Source organism: Arvicanthis niloticus, chromosome 9 (assembly GCF_011762505.2).
Source record: "Arvicanthis niloticus isolate mArvNil1 chromosome 9, mArvNil1.pat.X, whole genome shotgun sequence".
In the NCBI taxonomy this organism is placed as follows: domain Eukaryota; kingdom Metazoa; phylum Chordata; class Mammalia; order Rodentia; family Muridae; genus Arvicanthis; species Arvicanthis niloticus.
Window position 1 is genome coordinate 69,838,033 of NC_047666.1, and position 12,501 is coordinate 69,850,533.

General features: G+C 36.3%; 2 protein-coding genes across 2 annotated transcripts; both read right to left on the reverse strand.

Annotated features, from left to right (window-relative positions):
- Window positions 1-301: 301 nt before the first annotated feature.
- Window positions 302-1,276, reverse strand: LOC117715781 (taste receptor type 2 member 116-like). Its single transcript, XM_034512627.1, has one exon. It carries the CDS (start codon window positions 1,274-1,276, stop codon window positions 302-304), a length of 975 nt encoding a protein of 324 aa, XP_034368518.1.
- A 10,014-nt stretch (window positions 1,277-11,290) lies between these two features.
- LOC117715782 (taste receptor type 2 member 123-like) lies at window positions 11,291-12,295 on the reverse strand. The gene has a single exon (XM_034512628.1). It carries the CDS (start codon window positions 12,293-12,295, stop codon window positions 11,291-11,293), a length of 1,005 nt encoding a protein of 334 aa, XP_034368519.1.
- Between the last annotated feature and the right edge of the window lie 206 nt (window positions 12,296-12,501).

Genomic DNA, 12,501 nt, shown 5'->3' on the forward strand with positions numbered 1-12,501 from the left:
CTATTAAAAAAAAAGGTATCCTAACAACCAAGGTAGTTAAGAATATAAATTTCTACTTTAAAAAATATATGTAACTATATATCCTGTATTTAGATTACTTATGAGATATTTAAAAAGAATGAACTGGTATGAAATTAATATTTGCTATAACTATTTCTTGCATTCAAGAAATCTACATGTATACAATTTTATATCCAGCAAACATGTTTTTATATGCCCTACAAAGACTGGAAGATGCTTAGAGTACTTATCTTACAAGTTGAAAAAGCTTATAAACCATTATCTGGTAATCCATTTTCCTCTAAGCTATGCAAGACGATCCACATAAATGAACCCCAGGTCTGTACACTCTAGGGTTTTCTTCTTTGTGCCTGCACCTCAGCCACAGGAGTACAAAGAAAGAAGCCTTTCTCAGTTTAGCATTGCCCAGAATCAGGACCCAGGAGTGCACCGAGGGAAAAGCGGTTTTTGCAGCCTGTGTGATAAAAAGCAGCAATGTTCTCTCCAGAAGCAGAGAACTCCAAACTTTGACAACAAGAGACAGGAAGAAAATGGAATACAGGAAGATGGTGGCAATCAGTGTCTGCAAGGCTCTTATGTGGGCCTTGGTGCTGACATCTCTGCATTCATGGGCACTGTGTCGCATCTTCTGCTGATGTTTCCACAGGGAGAAAATGAGTAAGAGAAAAGTGACCAGTGACACAGCAAAAGGTATGAACCCAAACATGGTGTTAGCAAATGAAAACAGCATAAAAAGCTGTGTGTTATTCAAGATCAAGCTGTTAGACATTGTTACATTATATTCGGTGATTAAAATGTTCTCTGGTGCATTGATAACTATAATATTTAAACACAACAGAACCAAAGACATTATCAATGTCCCTGTCATTACTTTTTTAACTCTGACCTTTAAATAAATGAAAACAGTGTTGGAAAAATTTGCTATCTTGAAAAAACAAAAGATGCTGAGACTTGTAGCAAACCAGAGACTAATCTGGTTGAATGCTGTCCATATACTGTGTATTATGCCAACTATTCTTTCAGTCATCCATTGTCCTGGGTAAAGCATAAATAGACACCAACTCACTAATATTAACCACAGCAGCGCAATTCTAGAGATAGACAGAGCAGTGAGGATCTGATCCACTGAAGAGATCTTTCTTCCCTTGACCAAGTCCATGATGTTCACCACTGCTATGAATCCATTGCCAAAGTTGCCCATTATAAATTCCACACTCAGGATGACTATAAATGTGATGTGTAGGACACCATTCATCTTCACTTGGATGCTTCAATTTCTATCTTCACTGTCTGAGGTTCTTTAAAAGGTGCTGCTAAAATGTTCAGCAAATTCAATAAACAAAGTTCCATATCATGTTCCCTTAAACAACTTAAAGGCCTAATTCCATATGTGCCACCAAGCCTTGCTAATGGTTTCATCCTTTCCATCATAAAAGTCTTATAATTTCCTAGAGAAGAACTGACCTCCATTTAGATGTGATTTGCATCACACATAGCAGCCTAGAGACATTGCAAATTTTGGTGAAGGAAATGTTGATCTCTTGTGCTAAGTAATATATTTATTTGCATCATTCATTTTTTTCATTTTCTTCTTATATGCATATGTTAAGCTGTTAACGTGAGTATTAGATAAATCATAAAATGTCTATCCATTACATAAGAGATCAAAAATATAAATTTGTACCTAGTAATTCCTTAGTACCACATGACTTTAGAAAATTTTGAATCAGCTAGGTTCCAAGCATATATACAGTGTGCAAATGACTTACTGAAAAACTCCTCAAACCCAATAATGTCATGAAAGTCATTACTTTCCAAAGGCCCAGTACTGAGAATATACATATTCATCATTTGATTTTATGGAAAGGAATGCTCATGCCAATTTCCATGCACTTATTATTTGAATAAAAAGCCCATTTAACATCATTTTTTCTTCCATTCAGCCTGTCTGAATCATGTAACTCATGCATGGTACACTAATATGTTTTAAGGTGCTACTGTTTAAAAATGCATATATATATATATATATATATATATATATATATATATATATTCCTTAATATATATTAGAATGCTGACTGCAAACATTGTGTAAAATTATACTAGTTTATGACTGCATGCAAACTTATGTATGAAAATGTTTTCAGTCTCAGAAATCATTCACTAAGAAGAAAGAGGCTATGTACACATCAGAAGCCCCTTTTCTTTCTGTCTGACACTTGCCCCATAGGATACATTTGTCTATAGTCACTAAGGACCTATAGATTTATTTTCACTTCCTCTTCTATGCCAACATCAGTTTACACATTTTTACTGCAGGCATGAAAACACATGACCTTATAAAATTCGGGAAAACTAACATTAGCTTGTCCTTCCTTCTTCTTTGATAGCTATGTTGTAAGTAAAGGGCCAATATAACAATATGAACAATAAACAAGCAAAAAACATGTTTCATATTTATTCCAGTGTATATGGCTGGCCCTATACTCAGCTGCCTGAAACAATATCAATTTTTAAAAATAATGAGAAACCCAGAGAAACTATGAGGGCAAATTAATTAGCCATACTTATCACTACAACTATACCTAGGTAAGAGATTATAAAGAAAATATATGAGGTTATTTTCGCTTCATCAAGAGAAAGAAACATGGAGATAGTATATCAGGGAAGCAATGGACACATTTTCATAAAATTACTAAAAATTAGATATACAAACATTCCCTCTATGTCAAATCAAGAGGCTTGCTCTAACTTTGCTCCTTCCGTGTACCTAAATTGAACTCTGGGGAAAAGAGACAAAAAAGAATATAAACAATACTGCTGTTGTTGAACATGTTGAAATGGCATATGCCTGGACTTCTCATCACAAGTATGTATTGGGGGAACACTGAGCACAGAAGGACGTCCCTGAGGCCATCACTGTATTTTGATTCTGAATTGAATACAGCCACATAAACTTTTCACCTCAACAAAGGTCTCTGTAGGAATTTAGTTTTCTCTATAGTTATGTGAAAGAGTGAAAAATTGCATTTCCTCAGACAGATATGTTCTCAGTCAAAAAATAAATATTGCATGTATGTGTGCTTCTGAGTTACCTGCATTTCTTACTCAATTATTCATTCATGGTAAGTGTCATATATTGACTAAACCTAAATCTAATAATCAAATTTATTAAGCCTATCAAAGCTCACTTTAAAATGTTTTTATTTAGCCGGGCAGTGGTGATGCATGCCTTTAATCCCAGCACTTGGGAGGCAGAGAAGGTGGATTTCTGAGTTCAAGGCCAGCCTGGTCTACATAGTGAGTTCCAGGACAGCCAGGACCACACAGAGAAACACTGTCTCAAAAAACACAAAAACAAAACAAATCAAAACAAAAAAAAGTTTTTATTTAAATCTACATAGCTATAAAAAATTACCCATTATCTCATCATAAAAACCTATTTTATTATTTTAAATTAAAAAAAATCTAGGTCATCAAGACAGTGATTTAAGAAAAATCATAAAAAGGTATTATTAAAATTATTGAGCATTCTCTTTTTTCTGGATATTTAAGAGATCTACATGTGAATACACTCTTAAGTTTGGAGACAAAATAGACTATCTAATCTGATAAGATTGATAGGTAGATACAGAAGTAGATGTTCAAAATAATGGAAAAAATGGAAATATTTAGCTTGTGCTTTCCATAACTGTACAGTATTTTATGTCATACCTTTCTCAGATTTTTCTGAAACAAGTTTGTCTTCCTGTTATTGAACTATTTTTGTAGTAGTGCAGGAGACAGAATCTGCTGCCTTGCTTAGACTAAGTACTCACTGTTCTTCTTACAAGTAACAACAAATGGTGGGAAGTATGGTGGAAGAGGATACTTATTTATAGTTAGAGAAATTCAAATGGATGCAGTCACTCTGGGAACCATTATGGAGAATTCACAAACACTAACAAAAAATTAAGTCTACCACATGATCCACCTATACCACTGGCATGTGTACATTTAGGACACAGGATTCAGATTATTTGAGCTGGGTTGAAGATGAAAGTTTTCTTCATCTCTTCTTTAGTAGGAGTGTAGAGTGAAAAATTATAAAGGCCATTTTATGAAATATGTGTAAATTTTTCGCCTTAGACCTTGGGCAGAAAAGTGCCTGCCAGCAGGTTTGGGCCCATCTAATTAGTTACAGAGGAGGGGGAGTTACAAGACAAAGGCCTGTTAAGAACATCCCAGAAACTGACTGGCCAAGGGAGGAACTACACCCTGCCCCCATGGTACGGCCTACTAGTGTTCAAAAAAAGTAAAACAACCAATCCTGTGCACCTGCACGAAACTTCACTTTTTCCCCACCCCGCCCATATATAAGCGCTAGACCCCTGAGCCACGAGGTCAGTCCCTCTATCCCCTATGTGAGATATGGGGATATGGGCTGGCCCAGAACTCTGATTTAATAAACCACCTCATGTGCTTTACAGCAAGACGGTCTCTCGTGGGTCCTTTGGGTGCGTGCTATCCTGTGACTTAAGTGGACCTCCTTTCTGGGGAGTCCCGACCTTTCAGGAGTACATTGCATGTTTCCAAGATATGGAAGCAATTAGTAGTCCTAGTCAGGTATGATCCACAAAAATATCAAGCCTTTGCATTTTGCCCCAGTCACACTGTGGGACATTTGCAGGCATATATGGAGAGGAAGAAGCCCTGACTAAATAAAGTACTGAGTGAACATGACTTTGTTGACAAGGGCATGCCCCCCCCCCCCATGTACTCCAATGATTCTACCCCATTGGACAGGCAAAGCCTTTTATGGACATGTGACTGATCTTTTTTCTTTCCCTTTATATCCTTAAAAGATCTCACAATTAGTAATATGTAAGACAAGCAAAGATAAATAATTCCAGAAAATTTATTCAGGTTTCTTTACTGTTGGGGGCCGACTTTTAGCAGAAAGCGGTTATCAGCTTTGCAGCCATCTTGAGCCATATACCCTGACACGTGACTTGGATTACAATAGCCTACAACAGCTGAGCACACTCCGATAATCTTGGTTTAGATTCCTTGAGATTAAAGGTGTGTGAGATTAAAGATGTGTGAGATTAAAGGTGTGTAATTTAAGAGTATGACTTAGAAGTGTAGAGATCAGATTTAGAGACAAGACCTAAGGGCATGATTAAAGGTATGACTTAGAGGCGTGGCTTAGAAGTGAGACATATAAAAGGCAGAGACAGAACAGATCAGAATCAGACACAGCAGACATTAGGGAGACACAGAAGAGAGAAGAAGACACTTCAGAGAGTACAACTTGGAGTACAACTTGGAACTAGGAATTAGGTTAGAGAGAACAACTTGGAGTTAGTTATTAGACATTAGGCACTTGGCACTTGGAAGAAGAAACTTGGAACTTGGAGGCACTAGGGACTAGGAACTAGGGACTAGGAACTCAAGACTTGGGACTTGGGGAGAAGAAGAGAGACTGAATAATAAATGGGATTGAAATACACTCTGTCTGGTCTTCATTCCTCGCGACTGCCCTCACTCTCTCTGTTGCTGAACCCCGACCCTTGGACCGGAGCAGCAGCTTGGGCTGGGATACAGTGGCCTCCCAAACATGGGTTGGCAGGGCCTCAACATTTTTCTTGGGCCGCGACATTTTTTGGCTGCCCCAACGTGGGGCTAGTGTGGACCCCAACACTTTACATGAAAAAAGAAAACCTACTTTATATGTATGTGAACATTATAAAGTTTTAAAGAATAGAGATTATAGCTACATACATATGTTTTATCATTTTAGCATATTATAGACTCTTGGTTTTCATTTCATAGATTTTTAAATTTTATGAAAATATCACCAAAAGCACATATAACAGATATTCAACATGCAGTTGTATTTATTACTTGAATAAGCAAATAAATTAATAACATTAGGAGAATAAAAATATCTATTCCATGTGCATGCTCTACTATTTGAAGGATGTTTTTACACAAATAAAAAATAAATATTTTGAATCATATAGAATTCTCTCTTACTAAAGATTTTACTTTACATACAGAATTTATGAGCATGTTCTCCCTTACGGGTCTCAACATCTGAATCTTACTACAGTAACAATTTTCACCAATTTAATGAAATTACCTCTTATTTCTAACACATAACAAGATAAGTCCTCACCCTTTATCAAAGAAAATTATCTTTGCAACAGATTACCATATAAAAGCACGACCAATCAGAAGGCAGAGTTGTGGGTCCCATACATCTACTGTTTACTATAATACCTGATGACCAAGAACTGTTACAGAAAGAAGGGCTGGAAAGACAGCAAGAGCCAGAGAAACAGAATGTTTGCTATGAGATTCTGTATCCTAGGAATTTCAGGAGCTACACGCATAAACATTACCAATATGGATGCCTATACACGAATTGAACAAGAACATCAATAATCATGGATGGGTAAAACCTAAACAGACCTCATCCCAAAGAAATATAGGCAACTAAATATCCTAAAAGTAGAAATAATAGTCTTCTCAATGGATGAATACACCAATTGGTTATCCAATACTAAATGGTCAGTCATGAAAACATATATACAGGTAGCATCATACAGACTGAGTAAGTTATAAATACAAACATACAAACATAAACAAACACATAGACACAGAGATACACACACACACACAAACACACACACACATCACAACCACCATGGCAACCACCACAACTACCACCACTAACAACAACACCAACAACAAGTTTATTTTAGTGGATTGCAAGCAGGTAGAACTACTCTGTAAATCAGTCTGGCAGTTCCTCAGAAAATTGGACCCAGCTATACCGCTCCTGGGCATATACCCAAAAGATGCTCTAAAGTATAACAAGAACACATGCTCCACTATGTTCATAGCAGCCTTATTTATAATAGCCAGAAGCTAGAAAGAACCCAGATGTCAAGAAAGAAACAGATACAGAAAATGAGGTATATTTAAACAATGGAGTACTACTTATCTATTAAAAACAATTGCTAAATAAAATTTTTAGGCAAATGGATGGAACTAGAAAATATCATCCTGAGTGATGTAAGCCAATCACAAAAGGCCATTCAAGGTATGCATTCACTGATAAGAGGATATCAGCCCAAATGCTAGGATTACCCAAGATACAAATCTTGAAGCTCAAGAAGAAAAAAGATCAAAGTATGGATGCTTCAGTCCTTTTTTAGAAGGATGAACAAAATATTCCCAGGAAGATAATGCAGAGACAAAGTGTGGAGCAGAGACTAAAGTAAAGGCCATCCAGAGACTGCCCCACCTGGAGATCCGTCCCATATACAGTCACCAAACCCAGACACTATTGTGGACACTATGAAGTGCATTCTGACAGGAGCCTGATATAGCTGTCTCCTGAAAGACTGCTAGATTCTAAAAAATACAGAGGCGAATGCTCACGGCCAACAATTGAACTGAGTGTTTGGTCCCTAATGGAGAAGTAAGAGAAACAACTGAAAGAGATGAAGTGGTTTGCAACCCATAGGAGGAACAGCAATATCAACAAACCCCTCCAGAGCTCCCAGAAACTAAAGAACCAAAGAGTACACATGGAGGGAAACATGGCTCAGATGCATATGTTGCAGAGAACGGCCTTGTCAGGCATCAAAGGGAGGAGAGGCTCTTGATCCTGTGAAGGCTTGATGCCCCAGTATAGGGGAATGCCAGGGTAGGGATGTGGGAGTGGCTGGGTGGGTAGGGGAACACCCTCATAGAAGCACGGGGAGGGGAAATGGGATAAGGGGTGTCTGGAGGGGGAACTCGAAAGAGAGATAACATTTGAAATGAAAATAAACAAAAGATCCAATAAAAAGTAACAAAAAATCAAAAAAATTATTTTAATCAATTTATTTGTTTTCTTCCTCCTGGAGTGTACTCTGTATGACACCTTATCTTTAAACAACATTTTCAGATAGCTAACAGACTCTAAGTACCACTCAACAAGGATCTGTTAGTTTGTGCCAATATTGTGGGAGATTTTTTTCTGGTGAGACAACACAAACACATTTGCACTTTTCTCAGGTACCGAATCATGACAAACCAAAGAAAATTAATAGAAACTAAAATCCAACATTTTGAATTAATTAGCTGATTTTTGTTTGCTTTGTTATGTTTTCAATTTTCTGTGTGAGATAGGCTGAGAAATAATTAAAGGAATGAGGCTGAACTCAAAGTCAACTGCACAACTAAAAGCCTACTCCCAAATAGATGACAACTCACAAATGATGTTCTCTGTATTATTTGAAATTGATTTGAAAGTCATAGTATCTTTTAGGCAACTCATCTCAACAGAGTCTCCTTCTGACCACTCAGCTGGTTCTAGTCTCCCACTGGTTGTTTACTGATTGCATAGCAAGGTGAGGAGGACATCATTAATCCTGTAAATTTCAGCTTTTCAAGACATTCCCTCTCCTGGATGGATTGTTTCAATTCAGAGTAAATTGCTAAAAGAAAACACACAAGCAAGCAAGGAAACAAACAATACCACAGTAAACTCATTGGTTTACATGGACTTGGGTGAATTCAGTTCTTTGGCCTGACATTAAGGTGCCATATGTGGTGAAAAGAATTTTGTTCAACCTATCTTAGAAAAATCTGATGCACCATACATATTTTTGTAAGACATGACTACAGTTTATTCCAGACATTGTGGGCAGGAGAAATGAATCAACTCCAGTCAAATTTAGTGAACTAGTAAATTTACTGGGATTAATTATAAGAGGTTGGAAATAGGCAGATTTACAGGAACATGGGTGACTCAAAGGCAGGTGCATGCCAAAAAGGCCACCCCACACACTGCAGTGACTTCTGAGAGCTGCATTCCAGGAGCTCTGTGCATGACTGGCAAACAGTTCTGTAGTTCAGACTCTCCTTCCTCTAGAAAGTCTTAGGTATATTCAACCTTGTAGAGGAGCTCCATGGGGTTCATGAGTATCAGAAGCAGCAGAAGACTTAGAAGTTCTCTTTCTTTCCCCAGTGTAGATGAGGATCTCTCCTCCCTCCAATAAGAAACTGCTCATTCAGTTCTAAGACAGCAGTATACAAAAGGTACACAAATGAGTACCTGTCTCCTAGATACAAATGAATACAAATATCTTACATAGCAAATTTCCAAAGGTTAAAGATTAAAACAAAATTCAAAATATTTAAGATAATGGAAAATTATTGTCTATGAAGATCCCCATATAAAAGTACACAGAATTGCATGTGTTCAGGGTATAATGCATTTAGTTAGTTGTTACTCCAAATATTAATATGTAAATGTCAGTTGCACAGAAAAGCCATATTAGAAATATATTAAAAGACTATACTTATCAAATAATATTTTAATAGAAATTTTGTATTACTTTATTTTTGTGTAACATTTATATACAATGCAAATTTCAGCTGATTGTGTCCCCATAAAACTGACTAATATTGGATGTTACGAAGTCAGATTATATGATTATTCAAAATATGTTTCTAATGTACTCTGGTTGATTTGTTTTGGTTTTGAGATTGTATTTTAATTACAACTTATCTCTATTTCCTTTCCTTCTTCCAAGACCTTGCAAAAACCCTCCCCACTTCCTTTAAATTTATGGCCTCTGTTTTTCATTATTTGCTACTGCAAGTATATATATATATATATATATATATATATATATATATATATATATATATTACATACATCAATATACATTCATATAACATATACACATACACACATATACACACACACATACACACACACATACACACACACACACACACACACACACACACACACACACACACACACATATATATATATATATATATATATATATATATGTACATATATGGCCACATAATACTTGTTAGTGTGTTTTCAGAAAAGAAATGACCATTCAGTACTCACAAGCTGATTGGCATGCTCTTCCCTGGGGAGGACTACCTCTCCTGCTCTCATCTTTTCTCAGGCCTGTATATCTTTCTGTATGTTTGATACTTTGTAGGCTTTTCATTGTCTGTTTTAACATGTTTGTAATGTCCTCCTTGTTCAGCTAATATTTGCGTGGTCATTTTCATGAGTCTTTAAGGATATACCTTCTGGTGTAACATGCTCTGACTCTTACAATATTTCTGTGCCTCTTTCATATTCTCCTCTGGGTCTTAACTATTGACTGCTTTATAAATTGGGACTGGGTTTCACAGCTCTGCATGTGTTTGTTTATAGTTTTCTGTACTCATCCTCATCTGTTTTGAAGATAAGTTTTCTTGATGACAGATAAAGGTTACATTTACTTGTGAGTACACTGGCAAATGTTCATATATTGTCATCAGGGATTATGCTGATTTAGTAAATCAGTTGTTGTATATTCTCCTCCAAAAACCATGATTTCACTCAGTTTGTTAGTAGTTAGCTAAGATTCCTGTGCCAGACATGGTAGTCCTCTTGTTGAAATGCTCTTAAGTCCAATTACAGAGAAATTGGTTACCACCAAGATATGTGTGCTACTAAATGACCAATAGGGCTATTGTGCAATGGTGGTCGCTGGTCATTGAAGTGGTTCATAAGTGTCATTGTGAGATATGATTATCATGCCTACTTCTTTTGTAATCTTGTAAAGCAAATTATAATACCATGAAAACTAGTCTTCAGGGAGAAAGTGAAAGGCCAGTTGCAGCTCTGAAGCTCTTATTTCTAAAGTACATGGTGTCAACAGAAATTGGGACTTCCCTATCAACCCTAGAAATTAACCAACAGCAATAGCAAATAGGCTGTTTGTTTCAGGAGTCTCTTTGAGAGCCCTGACCAAGAACTCAAAAACCTTGTCCTTGTTGGTATTACAGTTTTTATCTCATGGTCATTGACTGTAGGAGGGAATACTATCAGGCCATACAAGATAAGTTCATTTAAAATATGCATAGAACTTATATTTATACATTATATAATATATATACAATATATATTTATATATATGCTGAATTAGATAGGTTTTCTTACAATAGCATGATTCCATTTTTATTGTCATTTTACATATCTAACTCCTCCTCATCCTCCAGTATTTACCTCCCTCTTCATTGCAGAATAGCTCTCCTTTCCCATTTCCCCTTGAGATCACTTATATAATGCTAGTCTCCTTCATCCTCATCCTAACCTCCTATATATTACCCCTCCCAGCTTTGAAACACCACTTTTTCTTTTTCTACTATATGATCAATTTTTTCCTATGAACTGATCATTCTCAAGATTTTGCATAAAGTACTCTGGAATTTATTTGGGACTCATGATGTCCATATCTTTGGCCTGGCACCTCAGACAAGGCAGCACAGAAAGAGAAGCTTGTCTCAGCTTCCTGTTTCCCAGAATCAGCACAAATGAGTGGCCTATAGGAAAAACTATTCCAGAAATGTGGTCAAATAAAAGTATTGCTATTTTCTTCATCAATCCAAGATTCAGAATTCCTATTATAATGAAAAGTAAGTATATTGCATACAGCAGTAGGAAAGAGAACCCAGTTTGCAAGGCTTTCATGTGGGCCATGGTGCTGGCATCTCTAGGTCGTTTGGCATTGACCTGCATCTTCTTGTGATGCTTCCACAGTGAGAAGATGAGCATGAGAAAAGCTACCAGGGACACTGAGAAGGGTATGAGCATGAACAGGGAGTTGATGGGTAAGAAAACATGGGATGAGTTGGTGATTAAGAAAATTTCAGATGAGTTGGTAAATAAGAAATTTCTGAGAAATTGTGTTGAATCCACCAAGCTATAAGACATATTTCCATCATAAATCTTAATTGATAACTGATCATACATCTCTAAAGATAAAATGTTTAAAGTTAAGAAAATCAGTGACACTAGTATTATCATTAAAACCACTTTTTTAGCTCTCCACTTTAGATAAAGAAACAAAGAGTTAGAAAAATTGGCTATCTTGAGAAAATAAAAGACACCGAGGCATGTAGCAAGCCAGATGCTGAAATGATTGTTCAGTACCCAGATAATATTCATTGCTGTAAGCAATTCTGATCTCATAGGCAAATGTGTGCACAGTATGAATAACAGTATACAAATGAGTATAGAGCACACAAAAATGAGTCTGGTAAGGGCCACAGCGGTGAGAATCTCATCCACTGTAGAGATCCTTCTTCTCTTGGCCCAGTCCATGATATTCACTAGTGCTATAAATCCATTTGCTAGGATTCCTGCTACTATTTCCACATAGAAGGTGATTGCAAAAGTAAACAAGTGGCTGTAGTTTATTTTCTGTAAGAACATGCTTCAATTTATGATGTTTCTGCTGTGTTTAAAAATCTCTATAAATTGGTCATTGAAAATTCAAAATATTCATCATTTAAAATCCCATTTACATATTATTGATCGGAAAACATCAAATTTCTGAGGAATTTATTCATAATTTCTTCATGAAAATCTTGGCTTTTTTGTTTCCAAAGAGATCATCTTTGCTCACATTCAGTATCTCA